Source organism: Simochromis diagramma, unplaced genomic scaffold (genome assembly GCF_900408965.1).
Source record: "Simochromis diagramma unplaced genomic scaffold, fSimDia1.1 OVJJ01000596.1, whole genome shotgun sequence".
NCBI classification, from domain to species: domain Eukaryota; kingdom Metazoa; phylum Chordata; class Actinopteri; order Cichliformes; family Cichlidae; genus Simochromis; species Simochromis diagramma.
Window position 1 is genome coordinate 16,665,649 of NW_024387245.1, and position 25,196 is coordinate 16,690,844.

At 39.4% G+C, this 25,196-nt stretch overlaps 1 protein-coding gene across 6 annotated transcripts in view; it reads left to right on the top strand.

The window, feature by feature from the left end:
• The window catches only part of plppr1 (phospholipid phosphatase related 1), a 97,145-nt gene that overhangs the window by 43,916 nt on the left and 28,033 nt on the right, over positions 1 to 25,196 (top strand). For 5 of the 6 annotated variants that reach the window (XM_040000362.1, XM_040000363.1, XM_040000367.1 and 2 more), the window contains exon 2: positions 11,842 to 11,952. In XM_040000362.1, the coding sequence (XP_039856296.1) occupies positions 11,842 to 11,952 (111 nt within the window). Of the gene's footprint in view, positions 1 to 11,836; positions 11,953 to 12,633; positions 12,754 to 25,196 lie in introns of those variants that run through there. The other variant, XM_040000364.1, reaches the window with a different exon arrangement.

A 25,196-nucleotide genomic window follows, 5' to 3' on the forward strand; every position in this document is an offset into this window, starting at 1 on the left:
TAAATATATAAGGAACTCTGGTTTAGCCTCAAGTTAGTCAAATGTGATTATATTAAGAGGGAATCTCAAACTTAAAACTCTATATTATCTTGGCATTTATTTAGATTGTTCTCATAATAAATAAGTAGGAGATAATTAAACCTTTAATTATAATTTTCATTTTTTTCCTCCAGTGCAGAAATGAGAATTCAGACATGTGACATTGTCACATAATGGCTGCAGCAATGAACTAAAATGAGCTACAGGAATAAGTGCCACTTTGCTTAATGAGAAAAAAGACGTGGGGGTGACGCTCAGGTCAGCGGTTGAATAAATGTACAGAAATTTTTTTTAAAGACTTTAAAAAAACTGTTTCTTGAGTGTGTTGCCAGTTGGTGACATCTGAGGGAAACGAACTTAGTGTTTTCCCTGCTGCTTGTTCATGCTTAGCTTTGCTTCCTCGCTTTCTTTAAAGTCTCTCTCTAGGGGAATATTTTGAGTATTACATTACCAAAAATGTTCCTGATCTTCTGGCATGCAGTTCTTTTTACATTTATGAATTAAAATGTGAGCTTGGTTATCTAATAGGAAGAGCTGCACATTTGACAAATTATTTTGTAATAGTTTTCATATTTTTTCATCTAATTGCACAAGTAAAAAGTTTAGTTTCATTAATAAATTAATGAGGTTAAATAATTACAGTCAATTTTAATCAAGAGAATTTTATTACAATAATATCACAAACAATATGTATCTTTAACACCTGTGCATATGCTGTGCTATGCTATATTGAACACTAAAAATAACTTTCCATATGTGCAAGTGGTAAGCGTGATATTGGAGGCCTGGGGAACTGTGGCTGATAGCAAGAGGAGGAAGACAAGCTAACACCCAGAAGAGGTAGCAAAAGTTCTCTCTTCCCAAATGACCCACCTACAACACGTTTATCTTCTTTTTGGTCCTCTGTGTGCCCTCTCTCATGTCTCTTTCTATTTATCAGTCTCCTGTCCTGTTCACGCTATCTGCTCTGAGTCAGTGCCCTATTTGACGTTTTGGTTTGGGGGGAGACGGGAGAGGGAAAATGATGACATTATTTTAGGTTAACACTCTTACATGTGTATGTGGAAAAAAATGTGTAATGACAAGACTCCATTAGTGTGAAGAGGTTGGTTCAATAGAAGATTGTGGATCTTCCATCCAGGAATGATCTTTGGACTTTGAAAAATATTTATTGATTTGTCATTTAATCCTTGAGCAGCAGAGTATTAAATAATGTACCCTACTATCTGAAAAAAGGGATAGATTTCCCAGGAAGCACTTTTAAAGAAGCTACAAGGGAAGATTGAAAACTGACTATTTATAGCCACAAAGATGCTCTGTTGGCAGGAGTGTTAGCCATGGGACATCTCTGTTTCTTTGGCTGCACACTGTTTTGGAGTCAGAAGAAGAGGCGAAAGAAGAAAAAGCAAAACGAGCTCTGCATCAACCATTTTCTGTGGCGATCATTTCGGGAAAACATTTTGTTGAAAAAAGCTATCCGTAGTTTGTGCTGTGAATCATAACCGTGAGCCTCATTGGGCCATTATTCTGAAGTCCTGTTATTAAGTCACAACGGTGTAGGGTGGAGACGGACTAAATGCTCAGTTGGCATGTCACCATCCAAAACATGTTTTCCATTTTTATGCAAAACTGCTAAATATGAAAACATTTAGACGATTTGAACGGGGGCGCTCGAAGTCATGAGCCTAAAGAGAACTGTCACCCATATCTGGAGCTTCCTGTTTCCCAAGCTCTGTGCCAAGTTTAGCTGGCTGGCCTGCAGCATTACTAAAACGTTTCACTCTCAATACTCTGTGTGTTGCATAAGAATGCGAAGTCACTGTAAAGGATAGACTTCCCCCCCATTGGTTCATGGATTCTTGATTTTAAGGCTGAAGTTGAGCATTTTGGCTGTTAATTATTTTGCTTTTTTAAAACCAGATGTAATATGTAAGGAGGGACTTCAATGCATGGAGCTGATTGCTGTCACTCAAAGAAATGCTTGCGATTCCACTAGAGGTGCCACAGTGCATCCCAGAGGGCAATAAGACAGACAAGATTGGCATAGAAAATCCAATAGGTGTTAAAAATAAAATTCCCCATGCACACAGAAAGCTCCAATACTGGAATGCTACTACAATGTGTGAATGACACTCACCCAGTGTATTCCCAGGGTAAAGCCATGTTAACTAATGATTTAGATCATTAGCTTATCAGCAAAGTTTTTATTGAGGTCATAAATAATTTGAGATGTAGATGAATATTTTTAAACTTCTACATACAAATACACAGTTGGACTTGCAACCAAAGGAAGTCCCTGGACCCAGTGAGCATCAGTTCTCTGGGTCAAAATTGCTTGTTGATGCAAGAGGTCAAAGGAAAATGGCTAGACTGGTGGAGCTGGTAAAGGAAAACAACTGCAACTGAGAAGAACTACTCTGAAAACAGAAGTAGCATACTGGGTGCCACTCCTGTCAGCCAAGAACTGGAAACTGAAGCTGTAATTCACCAAAACTGGACAATTTGGGTGATTTTGGCTGTAAGGTCAGAATTTGGCATAAACATCATGAAAGCATGGATCCATCCTGCCTCGTATCAAAGGTTCAGGCTGGTGCTGATGGTGTAACGCTGCAGGCATTTTTTTTTTTTCTTGGCACATTTGGGTAGCAAGTGAACATTTTTCAAACATCACAGTCTATATTATGTTATGACCCGTCTAGGCTTGGCCAGACCATAACACAAGGGTGTTACCTCCCTAACTAACAAAAACAGGAGAAAACTGTAATCAAACAAAAAGGCGGTCCACCCCTACATACTCCTGCATTAAACAAACATTACTAAACAGTGAACATACAGTCTGCCGGTTGGGATGGGCCGAGGATGAATGACTGGCCGTCCATGGCGATGTCTTCTTATATGCTGCCTCCTGGTCATTAGCCAATCGGTGCGATCCGTCCCCCTGGATGCACCAGTCACGGAGAGGCACCTGCACACTCAGATTTACATATTAGATAAAATTACGACAACAGTCGTGGCAATGAGCATTGTTCCTGACCTCACCATAACACAAATGAAACAAACTCTGGGGCAGACTCCAAGCCTTCTCATATTGGTTGCTGCTGCACTAGGTGAGCTATAGGGGCAGTTAAAGCAGTTCTGAAGGCAAAAGGGGATCTGACCCACTAATGAAGTAGCTGGTGTTAATTTTTTTGTTTTGTTAGCAATTTAGACTGGATGAATGGACCACTAGTATTCTGTTGCCCTGTTATTATATTTCTTTGGTAGTATATTTCCCTGTGCTGGTATTTCTGGTACATCATGTACTGAAGCAGCCAGGGTGCCTTAAAAATTCTGTTTTTTCTTTTTGTTTTTTTTTTAGACTTCAGTAACAGATGTAGCTCTGTTCAAGTAGAGTAGAAAGAGGACACATCAAGGCTACAGCAACAACAGGCCAGCAGTGATAACGGGAGGTAATATTTCATTTTTCCATGCCCAGCCACTCGCTCTATCACAAACTCTGTCATTGTGACATTCAGACAGTCATCACACTCCAGCAGAACAACTCAGCTGGAGACCAGGAGATGGTCAATCAGGTACAATATTTCTGTGCTCAATATTTCACAGTCAGCTCTTGCTGTCTGTGAGAGAAAAGCAGTCACATCCAGACAAAGTCATCACAGCTGAGTGGCTGAGAGGAGGAGATGCTGATGAATCGTGACGAGGCCTGTAGGCAGCTCGTTTGATGATCTACCCTCTGGTGAGACGATCAGATCACCTTTCATCTGACTGACTGTAATTAAGTGTCTTTTGGTATTGGAAGAAAAGTGTTCCTTTGTTGAAATTCTCTTCAGACTCTGGGTTTTTTAGGCACCAGAAAAAGAGAAATCATGTTGACTTTACCATGACTAGGTGCAGTTCAGGCTGTCGTAGTGTCTGAGCAACAAATGAATGTGGTGTCAATTGTTTGGATGCTGAGTGCAGCCCCCTTCAATTTTCTGATTTCAATCATCTGTCAAAGAGCCCCCTAGTAAAAACACTGAGATTGCGGTTCAACTGCTGCATTTTTTTCCCATCCATGTCTGGAGTATTATCCACGGAGTAAGTAAAGGTGTAGGCAGAACAGTCTCAAGCCTTTCACTAATAGATACTTCACAGATTCAGTTTTGGAAACACTCAATTTTCCTACTTTACAGAGGGTCACTAGTTTAAAGCTTTTTGGAGTAAATTACTGTTATGATCCCTAAATTTAAGGTTCAAAGCAACCCAACATTTGAGATACCACAACACTGCTGCCATTCAACAGAAATTGCAGTTGGAAACAAAAGGAAACGGGAGTTCCAGCTAAAACAAACAAAAGACAGAGAAAACCCTGAACCAACCACACAATGGATCATCAGATTCAGGCTTCTCTCCTAAACTAGTTTTGGAAAACTAATAGAAACCCAAACTAAAAACAGTAGATCCAGTAACTCCCACTCAACCTATACTTTAACCAGATTTATGATGAAATGAACTGCCAGGATGCTTGGATGGGAAACACAAACCCAAAACATCTCCTTCATATTTTGTTACTGGTCTGACAAAAATCGAATCACTTCCTTATTTACATGTGTACATGTAAAAGGATCCTACTGTTTACTAGATTGTCTGGAGGTTGGCACTGTACTTGCTACGTCTTCCATTTGACTTTGATTCCCTGTCTGCTACAGAATGAGGCCATATTAGGGCTGGGCGGTATGGCCTAAAATCCATATCGCAGTATAACTTAAAGCATGTGTGGCAACGATATATATCGCAATATATTCTTTTCTTCCTTATTTTTGCACTATAAGGCGCACTTAGAATCCTTTAATTTTCTCAAAAATCGACAGTGCGCCTTATAATCCGGTGTGCCTTAATGTATGAATTCTGGTTGTGCTTATTCACCTCGAACCGATTTTATGTGGTACACGGCGCTCAAAAATCTGTCAAAAATGTTTTAGTACGACTTTGGTAAGCCACAAAGCTGCACCGCTTAATGGATTGTTGGAGCATTACCGCTACCGTAGTCAGGAGCCTCGCAGAGTAATCTGGGTCCAAAATTCTGTCCGCTTCAGGTCCCAGTCAAACGAACACTGAGCGTTAAAAACTGTCTAAATTTGTTCATCTTTAATAAAATGGTCAGTGTCGCTGCTTTACCAGGTGTAACAATTAAGTTTAATATCCAGGGCAAACATGAAAACCGAGCAGAATTAGAAGTTAGCTGGAAGTTAGCTTGCTAGTTTCCACCTAAACATGATATGCCATGTTCTGACAGAGAGGTTTCTAGAAAAAAATAAAACGTACAGCTCTGCTATCACTTCCAACATAAACGAAGACAGGAAACTAAACAGCAATGACTTTTGTAGGGTTACTGAAGTTGGACTAGCTGGTATATAATGATGTGCTACGTGATCGCTAGCGACACAGCTATGTTAGCATAACATAAACAGTGAAGCTGGAGGGTGAATGCTAACTTTTTTCCACTTGATAAAAGTTAACGTGAGGGTCAAATGCAATCGCATGGCAGGATGCTGTAAACGGACCAAACTTCAGTCAGGATAACAACTGAGATTATCCATCCACAATACGAGGTTAGTCATTAATATACTGCAACATGGGAATAGAGCAGCTGCGAGAGAATTCAACATTAATGAATCAATGTCACGGAAGTGGAGGAAGCGCAGTTTTTGGCTCATATTCCAAAACGTACTTCGTCTCTTCGCTACTGTCACCCAATTTGCAGATGATATTGCTTGCAGCCGCTGCGATGCTTTCGACCAAAACAGGCACCGCTTGATGACACCATCAACATGCGCTATTGCGGTATAGTCAAAATCTCTACCATTGGCCAAATTCATATCGTTTCTACTGTATACTGTTTATACCGCTCACACCTAGGCCATATTACTGATTTCTTTACACAAATACAGATATTTTGTCCAAATGTCTTCATCGGCTGGGCTCTACTGACTATTTTTGTTGACTATCATCAGCTGTGCTTTGACTTAAATCTCTAAGGTAACAAATTTTTAATGCACCAGTCTAGAAAAACAAATGTACCCTGTTGTCCATACATACTAAATACACTGGGAGTTATTTAGTAGTACATAAAAACTCAAACAAGTATCTCTGATCAGATTTACCACAATGATAAACGCAAAACAACAAAAATAACATAGCAGGATACATGAAGTCTTTCCATTTGACTGCCTTTGTAAAATCATGGTTGAATGCAGTAAGATGTAGAAATTATAAATAATTGCTCTTGAGTTTGTTTGTTTTTTCTTTTTAAACATATCATACCTTGGAGTCTGTTAATGTGATTAGTATGGTCACTGACTTTGGGAGGCTTTTTTATGACTATTCAATTTCTTCCCTGCTGTTGATGCCATAATCTGAAAAGTTACTGAGTCACTGGAGGCTGATGATACTGTTAATGTGTACTGAGATGGATTGCAAGGATGATTAGCGTAGGGTTCCATTAATAGATTTTTCTATGACATTCAAGGCTTTTGATGTGGGTGCTGGCAATTTTAGTGAACTGTAAGTCGATCTTTAAACCGGAACACCTCAGTTCACACACACTAGACAGCTATCCACTCTGCTCATGTGACCTTGGGCAACAAAGCAAGTCTGTTCGACGTCTGTAGTGATGCTGTGTTACAGCAACACGTGCACTGATCTTTCTTCACGGGTAGACGAAGATAGACTGGAACATTTTCTTTTATGGGTATATAAGATGTAGCAGCATGATATCTTGAGGCACAAAACTGATGGGTGGATTGCTGCTATCTAATACTGACTTGAGTAGCCTGGATTGAGTGTTAAATGAGATGGGACGAGCACTTAGGGACTGATTAGACATGCCAACATTGCTGTCTGTCTTTGTCTAATGACTCAGTGAAACTGAAGTGTTTGGTTTCAAATCAGGGTGAGTGTTGGGATCAGTAAATCTTTGTGTGAGGCTTTAACTTAGCAGAGAGACCGTCTTATTGTGTATTTCCAGTATACAGTGCTGTATAGTAGATGCTAATATTTTGGTAATATTATTGCTAATGCAGTTGCCTTTGCTACCTCTTCTAAATCATCAGTAATAACAGGGAAACACACTCATTGGGCACTTTGTTAGGCACACCTAGACTGCCTTAATTCTTTGTGGTAAAGATTCCGTGAGGTGCTGGAAACATGCCTGAGATTATTTTTTCCATATTGACTTAATGTCATCACACAATTGTTGCAGATTTGTCGGCTGCACATCCATGATCTGAATCTACCCATTCCCATCTCCCATCCTGATCTGACTGAAATCTGTGGAGGCCATTTATGTACAGTGAGGCGGTGTTCAAGAACACAAGGAACTAAGGGGAACTAACAGTGTGTCAAATATGTACCAGATATACCTAATAAAGTGTCTAGTGATTGTAGATCTTAATTAACTTTTTGTGACATGCATAAGTAAAAAAGTATGAAGGGTAAAGATGCATTTGAATTTCAAATTTAATATTAGTAGGTTCACATTGAATCACTCTCAATTTAGTTGAAGTAAGTGCAGCATCACTATTAAATGTCGTGTTGTTGGAGTCTGTCCCTTGTAATCTAATACCACACAGGGACAAATGCAGTTACAAAACAATTAGGAGTATGGTGGGTATGTTGACATCTTGAACAAAGTCTGGTAGTGTGTTCCAGTAAAGGCATTAAACTAAATATTTACTGTATCTTTTCAGCATATAGACAACCTGAGGCAATGTAATAAAATGAGAAAAAAATCTTTGAGCTAACTGCTGAACTGCTATGTCCCTTTAACAAGCTATTAGTTATTTTAATAATTTGTAGTTAATTTATTTATCTAATAAATTGTTAATGGATAATAATTAATCTATACATTAACAACTATAAATCTCATAAATCAAATTAAATCTTAATTCATTGTGTACAGTTTACTTACTTTATTCATGACCTTTAAGGTAAAAGCTTGAAATTCTGGGTATTTCATCTGTTTGTTTCCCTGCGTTTAAAAATTGATGCACCTTCCTGTTTGTTCTTTTAATATAAAGCTTCTGCTGGGAGGCACTTCTTTTAGAAAGTGGGAGGAAGAAATGCAGAGACTGTTGTATTTTTGTATACTTTTTGGCATCATTTGGGAAAAAAATCCCCCCCAAAAACATTTTGGCGTATATTGTACTTACGATGTTCTCCTGCACTTCCTCTGGGCTCTGTTTTTAGAAAATCTAGTCCTTGATGGGAGATTTTAGGATATTGCTTTTCAGGACCAGATCTGACGAAGTCTTTAAACTAGAAAAGGAAAGTTCATGAAGCACTTGCATATGTGTGCATCTCTGGGCTTAGAAGAGGGAGGGGAGAGAGAACTGCTGCAGGAGGACGTGTATAGATTCCTGCCTACTGTAGCTTTAAACACATATAGGATGCATGGTCATGTGATCATTATCCGCAGTGACTGCTAGCCAGTTGGGAGCACTGGGACATTTCTCAGTGGCCTGATGGTTGTTTAAGCCTGCTGTGTAACATCTAGTTTCACTAGTGATACTATAGCAAACTGGAATGAGTTAACAGACCACCCAGAATCCTTGCATTAGCTGTGACTCTTGTCACCAGACTGTACGATTTCCCTGCAGTCTCTGTGAGGTTTTTTTTTCTTTTTTTGCTTGATTCTTGACTATAGAGATTATCATCTGAAAAACTGCATCTCATTCTGAATTGCATACTAAAAATAACTACGATTTTTAATAGATGCAAGTTAATGGCTTTGTGTGTTTGGCCTTATGCATTTGTATGTTCTCTGAAGTTTTCATTAATGCACCCACTGCCATGCACTTGTAATTTGAGTAACACTTCTCTCAGAGGAACCTAGTGAAACAGTTTTAACCTTGCACCAGTATTGATGTTGGCTATAATGTTCAAAAATGAAATTTTTAAACATTATATCAATAGCACACATATTTGTTGTTTTTTAATTGAGCAGCTTTTTTTGCAGTCATGTTTCTAGACCCTTACCTTGTTACACTAAGTCTAATATAAGTTGCTTTTGAATTAATGATGAATTTGATGAATCCTTTTAGTTCAGGTTTGTGTAGTGAAAATCACGCATAGTGAGGCGCTCATAAGATATGTATATGTATGAATATATATGAGGTATAAAGCAGAAGTAGTATAATTCTACCATCTAATCTTTCTGTAGCAGGTGTTCATTTATGATGAATAGTTTAGATAGAAGATAGTTTAGAGGAAGAAACTAAGAAAGCACAAATTAAATAACTGCTATTTTTCTCTCCAACTTTGCTCTGTAACAGACCCCCTCGTTCATGCTCCTCCAGCCTTTCATGATTCAGAATTGTGCTGTAGATAGAGAGAAGCTCAAATTAGCAAGGTTACCCTTTAATGAGGAATTAGGAGCGATTACAAGCCAATAAGACACATTAAATATCTGCGTGAGGTCAGAGCTTTGTTGATTAACACGAATAAATCAACAATTACTCCAGCAGATACTGACATTTCTGGATTTCCTTAACCACTTTTTAATCCTGCCTAATCTACACCCACTGAAACTGTAAGGCACCTCTTGCGCTGCCAGTGTTGTGCAATTGGAAACTGAAAGCCATATCAGACTGGTTTGGATACAGAAAATCAAATGACACTGCTGTTTTTGTTTTTCCAGTATTCTGTTGTTCACTACATATTTGTTTCTCACGCTCACTGGTGAGCTTGCTGTTCTCTGTGGGGAATAGCTATGTTATTGTTTTTCGACAATTAGAAGCCATAATGAAATGCAGTTAAAGAACACGACAGATTGACAGAAGGAGAACGGAAGCAGCGGCAGTTCGAGTGCAGAAGATTGGCTCCATCAGCGCGGCTTCAGAAGTTAAATTGAATTTTATTAATAAGGTTAATACTGCCGTGTTGTTTCATTAAGAATTTGCTTTTGTTCTCAACTGAACAAAGCTGACAGGATTAGTAAATGCTTTCTGAAGATGTGTTTTGTATTGGGCTTTGTGCTGTTAAAAATACAGTTAAAGAGCTTTACCCAGACTGAGAAATTAGCTAAAAACCAGCTAAGAAAATTAACAAAAAGTGAAGACTGTGCAAAAGTCTTGAGCCAACCCTCATTTTGCTTCAAAGGAACCAGACGTGTTCATGAGCAATAGTTCTTCAAGCTTTTTGATGTTTTTTCAAACTTTTGCTTTGGACATTGGCTGCTTTTTCGCCCTTTTTTAGTCTAAAAAGAGTATTTCCTTTTTCTTGGTTAAGCTAGGTCAAGTTAAGTAGCTTAGCTTGAATCATTTAAGGCAACTAACTTGAGGGATTGACCTGTTTAGTCTACACAGAACAGAGTATTTAGCAAAGAAGCTATTTTAAATGGTATCTTTAGGTACTTTTGTTGCTAACAGCCTATCACAAAAATAAATAATTTGTTGGTGGCATAAACAATATTTAAATAATAACAAAAAATAACAATTTGTTGTGGAGGGCAAAAGTGACAGACATAAAAAAAACCTCTACAGCACATGAGCAGTATCTGAAAGTCATGCCTTTAAAAGTAGGAAGAAATCCAGCAATGACCTGACACAGGAACAGAGACATGCATTTAGCCCTTCAGACGATCTCTTAATATTCGACAAGACTTCATCAGAAATGTCAGTGGAACGGTGGCTGTCAAGAAGCCATTCATCAGGAAGAGAAACCGAGAGAAAAGGCCACATTAGACGCGAGCTGAAGTGAAAATCAGTGGCAGCAGGTTTTATGTAGTGATGAATACAAATTTGAAACATTTGTTTTAAATCATTATCAATATGTATGGAGAAGATCAGGAGAGATATACAACAACGAGTGTCTACAGCCATGTGTAAAATATGGTGGAGGAGAATGCCCTTAAAGAAGCCTGGAGAACTTTTCCTGAAGACTAAGAAGAAATTAAAGACTAATTAAGACTAAGAAGAATTAAAAAGCGTGTTGTGCAGCTCAAGGTTCAAGACTTTTGCACATCACTGTATATACTTTTTAGGTTAAATTGTGTCCACAGGTTAGCACTATAGTGAACAGTAGCTTTAGGATGCCAGTGAAATTTGATATAATGTAGTGATGGTGAACGCAAAGCAGGGGACTTCTTATGAAAATGACCACAACTTTGCGGTGACTCGATTGGGGTGAATATAAAGTCATGGCAGCTCTTCTTTTCTCACTCAGAAACATTTGGAATCTGAAGACCAGATGCTTAAATGACCTCAAGTGACATACAGCTGCATAGTAGAGGGGATCAGTTTTTCTCCATGGTGTTTGAGGCCTTAGGAGATTTTTAGATATGGAAAACTGCACCTGCACACAAGCCAATTCTTACTGTTTCTCTTGCAGTCATTAAGGCCAAACAGCTTTCTTAGGTGCCTTGTGTTGATTGACAAAAATAGATAGGAAGCACAGCTGGCTGGTAAAAGACCCAAGGGCTGACCTTGGCAACAACACAGGGATTGAATTTCCTAAGAGATCTGGGAATTGTGGGGATCCCTCGGAAGGAGCTGGCGAACCACAATCTTTGTGTGCAGTGTTTTTTTTTTTTTTTTTTGACAAGTAGAACTCTAATTTAGTTTCTGCAATGTAACAAAGCAATCTCTTATCTGCTTTTAAATTATTTATTATCTTTTGTAAATGTAAAAAAAAAATAGTAATAGTTAACATAGTTCTCATCAATCGCCGATCTTGCTGAGGACTCCTGATAAAATAGATGAAGTAGATGCATTTCTGTCATTATCAGATGATGGCAGCTGACACTTGATGTTTCTGTCTTTGCAGAGTGACCCTGCAGTGAATCCTGAGAACGTTAGTCTCCCGACAGGAGACAAGATGGCGTCTAACAACACCCTGCGCAGCTACTCCATCATCCCATGTTTCATCTTTGTAGAGGTGAGGGAGTGTGCGTGCATGCATTGTTTTTGCGTGATAATCTGGGCTTCTGCATAAAGTGGTAAATTCATGCATATGACCCTTGTTTGGCAAATGAACATGATGGAAATATGGTTTTGAGTGTTAATTTACCAGAAGTGAACAATCAGAGTGTAAAGTGTTGAAATGAGTGTGGAGCTGAATGCATGCGTGTTTGTAATTGGGCAAGTGTGTGTGTGTGTGTGTGTGTGTGTGTGTGTAAGAGTTGTGCAGCTCCTGAATTTTTAATTACTGTGTTAGCTGAAAGTCCTTAATCAGAGAGATGTCTCAGGACACTTTGTGTTATTCTCCTCCATCTCTCTTTGTGTTTTACTCGTTCTCCCTCTCACACAGAGACACACATCTCAGACGAAATATCCTGCATCACAGTCTCAGATCAGTTTATACACTCATGTTCTTTCTGCCTTTATCTCATGCTTTCTTCTTGCCCGACCTTTTTGTCTCGCTCATTTTTCTTGACATTCATCCATAATGGGACTGTTACCTTCTGTTAATTAGTGTTACTGCCTGCTAGTGTGATCCTGGGCGTGTCCTCCAAGATAAGCAAAATGTGACTCTCACATGCATGTGTAGTGAGTTTAAGACTACACTGATAGGATGTGCAATAGGAAATGTCACTGAACACTTTATTTCCACCCACAGCCAGAGTGAAAACCATTCTGAGAATCAGAACTGCTGCACATGCTCTCAGCATCTGCAATGGTGATGAAACAGACATCACGTGGTTTCTCTTTGAACATGTGCCTCCTCAAGAAAAGTGCAGTAAGTGACAAAAAACAAACAAAACAAAAACCAATTAATCCAACATACTTTATTTTACATCTGAAAGAGAGAAATGGAGCCATTCCACAGATCCAGCGTGTACCCTGCCTCTCAGCTCTCATCCAAAATACGTCTATGCTTCAGTCCAAACAGTACATTGTTTGCAATATAGCACTCCACTAGCACTTCTTCTAGATGATAATTTCCTTTATAATATTATGTGGTTTCATAACCGTCACTTATGAGATTGTGTTGTCTAATTTTGCTCCAGTATTATTTGAAAAGCCTGGAGCTAAAAATACTAGATGGAAAACAAATAAAAGAAAACAACAACAGGAGACAGTGGCCATGGATGTGCAGTGATTGTATGTTTTTACCTCATAGATCACATGTAGTCAGTTACTATGTCACTTTCACTCCCACTGAGCCAAACTGTTTATTTTATGCGAGAAAATTGCTATAAACAGTAACTATAAACTACAAAACAACATCAAAAATACTGCAGCTGTAAAACATCATCTTGGTACACATTATTTTTAGATGTGAGATGTGACTCATCATTAAAAAAAGCTCTTTTAGACAGTTCCTTCTGTTTGACGATGTGTCACCATTGTACAGTTATTTGCTCATTTAGAGTTTTGAAGTGTCAGTGCTTGAACGCTGTGTGGAATGATGAGATGGCCTCTTTAAAAAAAAAAAAAAACAACCAAAAAAAACATTAGGAGATGTAACGAGGGGCGGGTTTAATGTAACCACTGATTAAGCTGGCGACACATTAAACATCTAGGTGGTAAGTACTGATAAGTCAGTGTTTTAAATGTAAGTATAGCAATATGTTGGAAATATTATCCATCAGACTGGATTTTATATTCAATAAGTCTAACAGTGGGTTTGATACATTACCTGAGCATTTTGGGTAATATACAATAGGCCTAGCGACCATCTGGCAACCACCAGGGAATACATGTTTTTCCCTATCTGGTTTCGGGTGGAAGCTAGAAGCTGCTGGCAGCTGCTGTGAAATAGATTGCTAAAGCCCCAGACATGTAGGACTAAAGTCAGCTGGTGTCTCCTTGGTAACTACCGGTGGCTAGGCAAAAATATGCTGCGTGATTACTGGAGGTTGGTGACAGTCCCCAGTTTGTTCGCTAGCATGTTGCTATGACCAAGTAGCAGATTGTTGCATATAGTTTGCACCGAAGATTCAGACTTTTTTGTTCGTTTTCCAAAGTTTCACCTATCGAAATATGTCGGCTGCAGCACCGAAGAAACCCCCCCCCCCTTTTTTTTTTGAAAGGCAAATGTTTCTGGTTTGCGTCACACTTTTTTCCAAGTATCACTACAGCTACAGCAAGTGTTTGCTGACAAGCTGATAACTTCCATGCAAACTATAGTACTCTGTGAGCAACCAACGGACTCACAAGGAGGTTTTTGGTGCAGCGCCCTCTTTGCAACTGATTTCACCTGCCAACAGCAACTTCCAGCAACCATTAGCTGATCAGAGGGGAGTGTAGATTTTCCTTAGTGACCGTAGGATGCTTCAGGGTTACCCACCAGCCTCTAGGCCAGTTCTTATTGATGGACATGTGTCATTCACCAATGCCAGTGGCAAATGAACGTTAACTTTTTACTGGCTAAATGTTCAATGCTAGTGTGATGATGAACAAAGTGACTTTTAAAAAACTTCATCTGTAAGTAATGACGACGTCTTCGTGTACGTGTTCTTTGCACAATATTGGCCAATTTTTGTTGTAATTTATTTTTCCGGAATATCAAAATGAATTTTCCCTGAATCGAAGTATTAATAAATGCTATCATGTGACCTATTTTGAACTTTTTTTTTATTTGCTCAGTGGTCAGATTTTGCTTCCAAACGCATTTGCTCCCCATTTCTCATACAATACTACACCGCCAACTTTAGCTTGGTCCCAACAGTTCTTATTACATATTAGGGTGGCTCTATCAGCGTTCGGCTATCTGACATATTTATTCCAAAGAGAATCTCAACTTGGCCTCTCACACTTCGATATTGACCTTTTTTTTTATTATACGTCTCTCTCAAAGCAGTCGGCTTTATAGAACTGCAAGGCTAAAGCGATGAGGTGCAGCTATATATTGAGTCTTTAAATGGTATTTCAAATGCAGTTGTAGTCATCAGTTAGAGCTTCTATAAGGGCATATTTAGCATTTTTCAAACTGGGCTTTACTACATTCTTATTCATCATCTTGTCTCTATGTATCAGTGCCCAATAAATGGGAAGATTTTGCTTTCAGATTCATCATTTGGTTTATTGGCTTTTGCATCACAATCTAAGCTTAAAAAGTCATTGGCAGAGTGCTCCTAAGAGAGACACTGTAATACCCTGATGAGTAGCAAGCTTCTTCTCTAATTTTCATTACCCTGTTTTCACTTACTCCCCCTTTTTTCTTCAGCAACACTTGTCAAAGGCATGCTATCTATCTCCCTGTTTCATTCTGCTCATCCTCGATTTCTCTTTCTCCCCCTCTTTGATGTCTTCGTCACATCCTCGCAGCCTCATTTCTCTCCTGCCCCTCCTTCCTCGGCTGTACTTGCTTCCTCCCTCAATCTCTTCTCTCTTCTCTTCCTATTTCACGTGGTGCCACAGGAGCTCTTTCTCCCCTTCACCCAGTTTCCCATCATTTAAATCACTACATCTTGGTTTGTCTCGCTCCTTTTTCCTGCTCCTTTTGTTTCTTCTCTCCCTCCTTTCCTTCTCTTACTCACCCTGCCTGTCACGAACACAGCAAGGCAGAGGAACACTGCCGTCACGTGATCAAGACGGAGGGGCCTGATTGGAGCAGCTGGGCCATGTAGTTCACTGCCAGAGGCAGTCTGACAGGGAGGATGTTTATTTGTGGTGATTTGTTTATTTATTTGTGTAACTTGTTGCCTTTATTTCATCTGTTACTTGACGTCAGGATGTTCATTTGTTGCTGCCATTTGTCTCTCTGAGTGTGCGGAGGAAAATTGGGAGATGAAAGGGGTTGCAAAAAAAATAAAATAAAGATGGGGCATGAGGGAGGAGGAAAGAGATAGGATGAAACAAGCAAAAAAGGGGGAAGGAAGTAGAAGGAAAAAGTGAAAAGTTATGAGAAATTAATTAAAGGCTGAGCTGTGGAGACAAGCTGGGAAGAGCGAAGAGAGGACCGATATATCCTGTACCTGCATGGGATTATGTAATGTATAGAGCTGTGGGCTCTCATTAATCTAGCTACAGCTATCTAGCTTTTTCAGGTTTTGCATGGTTGAAGAAAAAGCTGGATGCACTTACTGTTAGCAGCCTGCTAAAGCAGCACAGGTTGCCAGACTATTTGGAAGTAAACCAATCTCTTGAGAAAATGTCTTTCTTTTATCTTCTTTGTTTTCCTTTTCTAGGAGATAAGGAAAGCTTTAATTAAAGCTTCTAGTTAGGTATACACAATTTAGACAGCAAACTTCCCAACGTGCAGTCATTACTGCAGGGAGCGGCTTTGTTATTTAGCTCAGAAGAAGTCAGATATTGTGTGAACTGAATTCCTGTAAAATGAAGCTAATGTGAATATGTGTGTGCTGTTATGTCTCACGAGCAGTGAAGGCAAACAGCTGTCTGTCTGAAATATTCATTAAAATAAGTGGCTGTAATGGTTTTAGGTTCAGAGTATGAATATTATTAGTTGTTTCTAAAAACTGTTAAACTAACAAAACAACTGAAAATGGGAAGGCCCAGGTGTACTCAATGTGCCCGAGGTGATATTTTTTTTTGTACAAAAACAGCTGAAATGCACTTCATACTCTAAACCCAGTTCAGCTGTAAAGTTGCTGTAAAATGAAGAGTGAATTCTAATGAGTTTAAAAAGCATTATGTGGTATGACCGCCTTTATTCTCTAACACAGCCTGAACTCTCTTAGGCTAGCTTTCTTCTTGAAGGACCTTCAAAGCTGTTCTTTGGATGTCCGCTGCCTCTTTGTTCCGTTCTCTGTCGAGCTCATCGCACAATGCTTCAGTTTTTAGCTTTAACATTCTTAATAACATCTTGAAAAGTTCCTGAGCACCACTGGCTGAAATTAGACCCAATCATCGCACTATATGACCTGATGCCTTTGATTTTAAGTCTAGTTCTTATATATTTCGTCATACCTCAGTCTTTTTATCCTCTTTTGCTTTCTTAAGAATAGCTTCTTGACAGCAACCCTTCAACTGAGACCATTTATGGTGAGGCTTTAGTAAACAGTAGATGAATCAACTGAAGAACCACAAGCATTTCTGTCTGTGAAGGTTCTCAGTCATCCAGGTCATCGTAGTTTAAGGAGCTTGGAAAGAAAAGCGTCTGGACTTCTTTAAGTTGCTTGAAGACGTTTCACCTCTCATCCAAGAAGCTTCTTCAGTTCTAAGGGTCCAATTGGTGGGGACTCCCAGATTTAAACCTAGTGGGAGTTTCCCCCCAAAGAGGGACAAAGGACCCCCTGATGATCCTCTACCTAATTACATGAGCCAAGGTGTGAAAGCGGGTGTGGGTCACAATCAGCCAGGGTTTCGGGTGAGCTCATTGTGAAACCTGGCCCCACCCTATCATTAGATTTCCTGAGGTCAGATGGCCCAGGGTGTAACTGGGCGTTAAGGCGTCTGGGAAGGGAACTCAAAACTGGATTATAGATGGCAGACAGTTGGTGTCGTAAACCACCGCCTCTGTTCAAAGATGGTTGTTCACAGTGGACATAGATGGCTTCTTTCACTCCTCTTTCAAACCATCTGTCCTCTCTGTCCAAAATGTGAACGTTGGCATCCTCGAAAGAGGGACTTTTGTCCTTTAGATGCAGATGGACTGCTAAGTCTTGTCCTGTGGAGGTGGCTCTTCTATGTTGTGCCATGCACTTGTGAAGTGGCTGTTTGGTCTCTCTGATGTAGAGGTCTGGGCATTCCTCGCCGCACTGTACAGCATACACCACATTGTTCAGTTTGTGTTTAGGTCCAATGTGCACAACCATCTTTGAACAGAGGTGGTGGTTTACGACACCAACTGTCTGCCATCTATAATCCAGTTTTGAGATCCCTTCCCAGACGCCTTAACGCTCATTTACATCCTGGGCCACCTGATCTCAGGAAGTCACATGATAGGGTGGGGCCAGGTTTCACAATGAGCTCACCCGAAACCCTGGCTGATTGTGACCCACACCTGCTTTCACACCTTGGCTCATGTGATTAGGTAGAGGATCATCAGGGGGTCCTTTGTCCCTCTTTGGGGGGAAACTCCCACTGGGTTTAAATCTGGGACTCCCCACCAAATGGACCCTTAGAACTGAAGAAGCTTCTTGGATGAGAGGTGAAACGTCTTCAAACAACTCAAAGAAGTCCAGACGCTTTTCTTTCCAAGCTCCTTAGACCAGAAGCATTTCTAGTTCTTGGATTTTTTTGCCTTAAGGATATGACTTTTTAAACATTTTTAATCCATTGTATATAATTTTTGGCCTGTCAATTCTTTTTTCCTCTGCTTGTCCAATTTCCTCAGATTCTTTGAAGACACACTGCATATCATACTTAAATATGCCAAGTTTTCAGCTAATAGCACTTTGGGAATCCCCTTGTTGGTGCAAAAATACAATTTCATGCCTGTCAAATTGTGTTATCTTTAGCATTTTTCACAGAGTCAACTAAAGAAAGAAATGGTGTGTTTTTGCGACAGACTGCTAGTGCCTAAAGATACAATTTAAAATTCCTTCTTTGCTAAGTTCTCACTGTAGTGCAGATAAAACACTGGTTCATCCATTGAGTCAGGTGGCTTGGAATGATTCATAAAATTCAGGAAAATTCATAGGTTAGTATTAAGTGGGTTAATAGACACAAAAACACTTCTCTGAAAATGGTTGTGTATGAGGTCTGAAGTGAAAAAATCTGACTCCTTGGAAGAAAAATAGAAAGAAGTGAGAGTTGGATCAAGACTTTAGCGCAGTACTGCTTGCTGAAATTGAGCAGGAGCAATTGTTATACCCCCTGCACAAAGATTTAATCATATGTCTTGAAACTGCACGTGGCAAAGACACTCTGCCTAACACATGAATGGACCTGAATCAAAATTTGACTCTGTTATGACTCTCATCTTTTTTTTAGTTTTTAAAGTTATATAACGCAGACGTTTGGCAGAGCGTTTCTCAGCCAATGAGGTTAATTAGTAACATGATGAGGTATAAAACAGGTGCCCCAGAGAGGCTAAGGCTTTCAGTTAAGATGGGGATGAAATGTGAGAAATAGATCAAACACTTATGGACTGTTGGGAAATAAGTTAATGAAACACAGTCGTAAACATGCTGCTGACTCAACTTTTTTGAAAGGTGTTGCTGACCAAAGTACAGTAGATGAACCTGCATTTTTCCAAAAATCACTGATATGTCTTTGCACTATTAAGAATTAAATAAAGGCATAAAACCATTTGAAAATAAGTGCATGCCCATTTTCATTTATACTTTAAGTAGCCAACTTGGAAGCCTGTTTGTAGAAAAAACAAAACAACCAGAAAACAGTAGCTGTCTTCTATGTAACTTACAGACAAGTCTGACAACAGAAGTGTAATATCACGGTCTAAAGCCTGGCAAGTCGGGCTTAGATGCCCATTTCTGTCAGTCTTTTTTTCCAGTCTACTAACACAACATGACAGTGAAATGAAAATCTAGGACTTTGTGTTGGATTTATATAACATTTTCCTGGTTGTTTTCATGATGTGAGGGAGAAGATGAGCAGTGGTACTGACAGTAAAAAGATTTTGGAGTGAAGGGAGAGCAGATAAAAAAAAATCCTTTGGGAGGAAAGATTTAATTAATTTTGGATGGCTATTATGATCAAACTGACTTTGTAGGATGTAATTAAAAATACATAACAAAGAGAGACTGAATCAAAACGGTAAAGTGAAGGTGATGGCTCTGTTTGTGTTTATCACAATGCCCTGTCCCTTTCACATTAGATGTAGATACTAGACTCATATGAAAATATCGATTAAAGAGGTTATGATGTTTATAAAGCAGATTTACATATTTTATGGGCAAGTTATTTCTACCAAGAGCCAAACGCTTTGAGAAACACCACATTAAGAATAGAGCTTCACCAAAAAACATAAATAAAAAGCCTTCCCTGACACCTCAGTGCTAAAATAGGTGAATTTTACACTCCAGTGGAGAAGGATAATAGAAAGCTGCCGTTAACTTTGTATAACCATTTTATTACAGCCAGACTTCTGTCAGTCTCCCCTCCACATAGCTAATGCAGTATGATGCTGGCTCTGGAGTGAATATAATGCAGCCACAAGTTAATGCTTTATGCAGAGAGATGGACTTTTGACCAGGTGGGAAAGTGTCACAGAAAAACCAGCTTATGAAAGTCACAAAAGTGGAGAGCGGCCTCCAGGAACTAGACTGCACCACAATTTTCTTTTCAGGTGAGTGAGATTTGGTACACTTAAACATCAAAAGGTAATTATAGGTGTGACTCACAACCGTGCGGGCTCTACTATAGATTGCTGAGAGAGTGTAGTCAGACTGAAGAAGCTGAAATTACATGTTTCTTTTGGACAGTTTTAAAGATTTGAAACAACGTGATGACTCTTGTCGTTTGTAATGGCTTATTGATTGTTTATGACCTTCTATGATTTATAGTTTGGAGCGATAGAAGAATAATGTGGGGTAAAGAGGAAATAGGTGTGCTTTGTAAAGATGTAAAATGCTGCTTAATTATTTGTTCCAACAACTGTAATTATTTTTTTTTTTTTTGGCGAGCAAATACAAATGTGGTTGTGACTAAGCTTCAGGCAAGCTTAAGCCTGTTTTAAATAAATGCAAATAAGTAGAAGGTCACACTGAATGAAATCATGGTAATAGTAATAAATAAATAGCATTCCTCCAATTAATCTGTCCAAGCCCGTTTATATGCAGTGTCCCGTATACCTGACATTCTTCGGTACGTGATCCCACAGGGTATTACATGGCATTTCTGCGAGCTGAGGAATTTACATATTTTCAGAGGAGACCTGAATAATGTTTTAGCCGATTACCCTGCTGGAGCTTGTTTGCTGAACATCATAAAATCATGAAATGGATCCAGTATCCGTGTCTGTAATTTGGATGCTCTCGAGCAGCTTTAAGATGGAGGATTTCTGCTGATGTGAGCGGCTCTGTTTTGCTTGTTATTGTTAGTTATGAGGTATGACCTGTGACAAGGCTACATATGGTGCACATCAGAGTGTTATGGTTCACCGTAGCAGTAGATGAGATTGTGTGTGAGCTGCACAAAAATGTTCTCCACAGCAGGGTATCCTGGTAACAACAGCAGAGGGCAAAAAATAATATAAACTAGCTTGGTGTTATTCAGAGAGTAGGCTTAAAACAGACAAAGTGCACATAAACGCACAGGTGCGCTCACCTGGACGTCTTCACAGAGCCATCTGTCACATGACTGCCCGTGCCAACATTGTCGACACAGCGGCTTTCTTGCCTTCGCTGTCTGGACCCTGCAGGCAAGATTGTCCAGTCTGGTTCACACACTAATGTATTATAGTTCATATAATACATATATATATGTCATGTGCTTTCTATTGGAAAAACGATCACTTTTGATGAAATAATTAAATTGAAAAGGACATACTGTTGAATTTCTGTAAAGCAGCAGTTGTATATAGTAATTTATTTTTAAACTCAGGACACAGAAAAGGTGTGCAAACATTGCAATCTCTCACTTTACTCCAGCACTGGGTACCTACCATTCTTCATGGAATAGATTCCATAAGGTGCTGGAAACATTCCTCACAGGTTTCGGTCCTCATTGACGTGATAACATCACACAGTTGCTGCAGATTTGAGGGCTGCACGTTTGTCAGTCTCCCGTTCCACAACATCTGAAAGGTGCTTTATCAGATTGGGATCTGAAGACTATGGAGGTCATTTGAGTACACTGCTATGTAGGGCTGCACGATTTTGCATAAAATGAGAATCACGATTTTTTTGGCTTAGAATTGAGATCACGATTCTCTCACGATTCTCTTTTCCAGTATAAATATTTATTGCACTTATTAACTGCACATCAACTTCGTAACAGTTGAGACTGAACATAAAAACAATAAATAAACATAAAAACAACAAATGTCTCACGTTTTGTTGTTGCCGCAAAATGTTGTACTGCTTGAAATTCGGTCTCCACCGTTGCTCGACGCTGCGTGTATAGAGCAGGTAGTGCAACAATAGAAAAATAGTTGCGGGACGGCACTGTGTAGCGTTTGTCTAGGGCAGGGGTGTCAAACTCAAATACACAGTGGGCCAAAATTCAAAACTGGAACAAAGTCGCGGGCTAACATTAATATTTATTGAAAAAAAAAATCTTCCTCCAGATATAAGAATGAATCTTTTCTTATGGACTCAAAGAAGTTTTGCTGGAAAACTGAATATGGAACAAGCAAAGCTTAATACTAAACAATATATATATTAGCTGTATAATACCAGTAGGCCAGCTCTAATAGTAATTTGGTATGGCTTTGCGGGCCAAATGTAATTAGGCTGCGGGCCAAATTTGGCCCGCGGGCCAGAGTTTGACACCTATGGTCTAGGGTGTTGATCATTTTCCTAAATCCCTCGTTTTGCACAGTGTTGATGGGAGCCATATCTTTGGTCAGGTGATAAGTAATAGCCTCCGTAATTTCTTTGTGCCTGCGGGAGTTCGACGGTTATGGGGAGGCGCTGTATAAGGTTCCTGTTATTGATGTTTGGGTGGTTGACCGGGACGGATTTTCTCCTGTCACTTTCTCGTCATCCCTGACGTGCTCTCCGTTGTTTTTTTCCCTGCCAATTTTAGCAGCCAGCTTCTGTATCACGTGGTATAAAGCTCCGCCCTTGTCATTTGTTGAGCAGGAAGAGTGAGCGCTTGTTTTCATGCAGATTACGTCCCGGATCAAAATGCGGTACAATCAGCGTCGTCGTTTTTTTTTTTTTTTTTTTTTTTAAATTGTTGTCATTTGGAAATGAGATCGCGATTTTCTAACGATTAATCGTGCAGCCCTACTGCTATGTTCACTAAACTAACCTGAGATGATTTGAGTTTTGGCTCATCAGTCCAGACAACAGTGGTCCAGTCTCCTGTTGTCCATTTTTCCAGAGCCCGTGTGACTTGTAGCCTTGGTCTCCTGTTTTTAGCAAAAATTGAGTGGCAACTGTGTAAGTCTGCTGCTGCTGTAGCATTCAGACATGCTCTTCTACATGTGTTCTAACAATATACACTAACAAGTGTATATTTAACTTACTGTTGCCTTCTTATCAGCTTAAAGCAGTCTGACCTCTGACCTCTGGCGCCAACAATTTCCAAAATACTCAAACCAGCCCACTTAGCACCAACACCCATGCCATGTTCAAAGTCACTTAAGTCACCTTTCTTCGCCATTGTGGTGCTCAGTTTGAGCTTCAGCAGATCATCTTGAGAGTTAGATTAATTTTATGCCATGTGATTGGCTGAGTAAAGACTTGTTAACCAGCGGTTAAACAGGTGATTGGCTGTTGAACTGCTTAACAGATATTTATGGGAAATGTAGCCTTTAGCACAAACAAAAGGATGACTCTATAATGAGGCAGCCAGCTTTCATAGAAACTTTTCTCTTTCTTAAGCTGTCAGTGTCAGTGATGCCGTATTGTCTCATCAACGAGATAATAAACCCTAATACCAAGCTGATCATTGTTGCAACATTTTGGAGAGATGATTGATAATTAAAGGAACTGTTCAACCCCAAATCAAATATAAATGTTTTTGTCTTGCCTATTTTCAAGATATCTGCTATAGAAATGTCTGTCTTCTCTTGAATGTAGTGAAACAACATGCCATTCGCCTGGTACTCAAATTGCATATGAAAAACTGTTTCACAGAAGTCGGGACTTATTTCACAAACCAAGCAGCGTGAGCAGTAAAGGAATGCTTCTACTGGTGACGCGAGAGGCCTGTGCTCAAAACAGCATGACAGGATGTAAACATTGGTGTGTTGTTATGAAACTGCTCATAACTCAGTTTCATAGTTTTCTCAGTTTTCATAGCTCATAAGGGTCGCGAAGTAATGGAAGGAGACATGCTGACTTTGTCAAATGTATTTCTTTAGCGCTCGGAGCAACAAAAAAGGCAAATGCCACCTAGTTCCATTATCTGTAAGAGAAGGCAGACATTTCTACCAGAGGTGACTAAATATATGTTTAACTTTGGGTCAGACTGACCTTTTTAATAATAACTATGCCTTCTAAAATGTCCTGCAAACATAAAGACTGATTACTGTGACGCTATAGTATAGAATTGCAGAACTGTGTGAAGGATTACTGACTCTGTGGTCACTTAGCGACACCAAGTGTTGGATGGCAGAATTACAAGCATTTGCCTGTTTTATATGAACCAATCATAATACCAATACTTAAAATAAAAAAAACCAAAACCCCACAAAACTTTCTCTGCGTAACTTTAAACATTTGGAAGGTTTTGAACCAAGAAAAAGTTTGCTAAAGCGTATGAGTGCTTATACAACAAGTCTTTGCCAGTCTGTGTAATGTTCTGTTACTTTATCAGTTCTTCTTCTGATCAATAAAACATCTTCTTACTTGCTTATTTGTAGTCATAGGTGAGACGCAGACCAGTACCACTGATTTTACCAATTTACTAAACAACTCTTTTCATTTAGTATAGTATTTTGTTATTGTTCGACTGATTTTGATGCACTATTCCTTCCACTTCCTGTGACGTTGTTGTTCATTTTTGATCGCGTCAAAGAATGAAAATGTGTCATCGATTTCCTTTGATATTTAACCCCAGCCGATTTTCTAAATTGACAGTGTTATTGGGACATTAGTGGGTGAGTGACACAAATGCAGCTGCTTTTTCGTAAACAGCTTTAAAAAGCCTTGCGGTGCAGCTTGGTGCAGTTTCTATTTCTGTGTTGGTTCATTATCATTGACGAAAGATTCTATATTTATATATATTTATATGTATGAAAAAAAATTGCCTGCAGAGAAAGACAGCGAAAGGAGGCCAGAGACAAAAGATGATAGTGGGATAAAAGGATGTGGGGGTGAGGGAGGAAGGGAGGTGGTAAGTGATGGTGGTGCCAGTAGTGGTGGTGGTGGAGGGGGCTGTATGTACACGACCAGAGTTAGCATGAGACAGAGGAAAAACAGAGAGAGAGAGAGAAGGAAAGAGATGGGATTTTAGAGGATTTAGGTGGTGGTTTTGTATTAAAACCTGTTAGACACATCGTAACCAAGTACAGCGACGTTCAGGAATCAACTCAGATACAACTCGTTGGATGAAATCTACTTTTTTTTAACACCTGGGAACTGAATCAGGACAGCCTTCGGTGAACTGGATACACAACTAACATCTCCCTTCTTTCCCTCTTCCTTCTCTTTTTTTCTCTTCTTCCTCTCCAACTCCCTCCGAACATGTTCT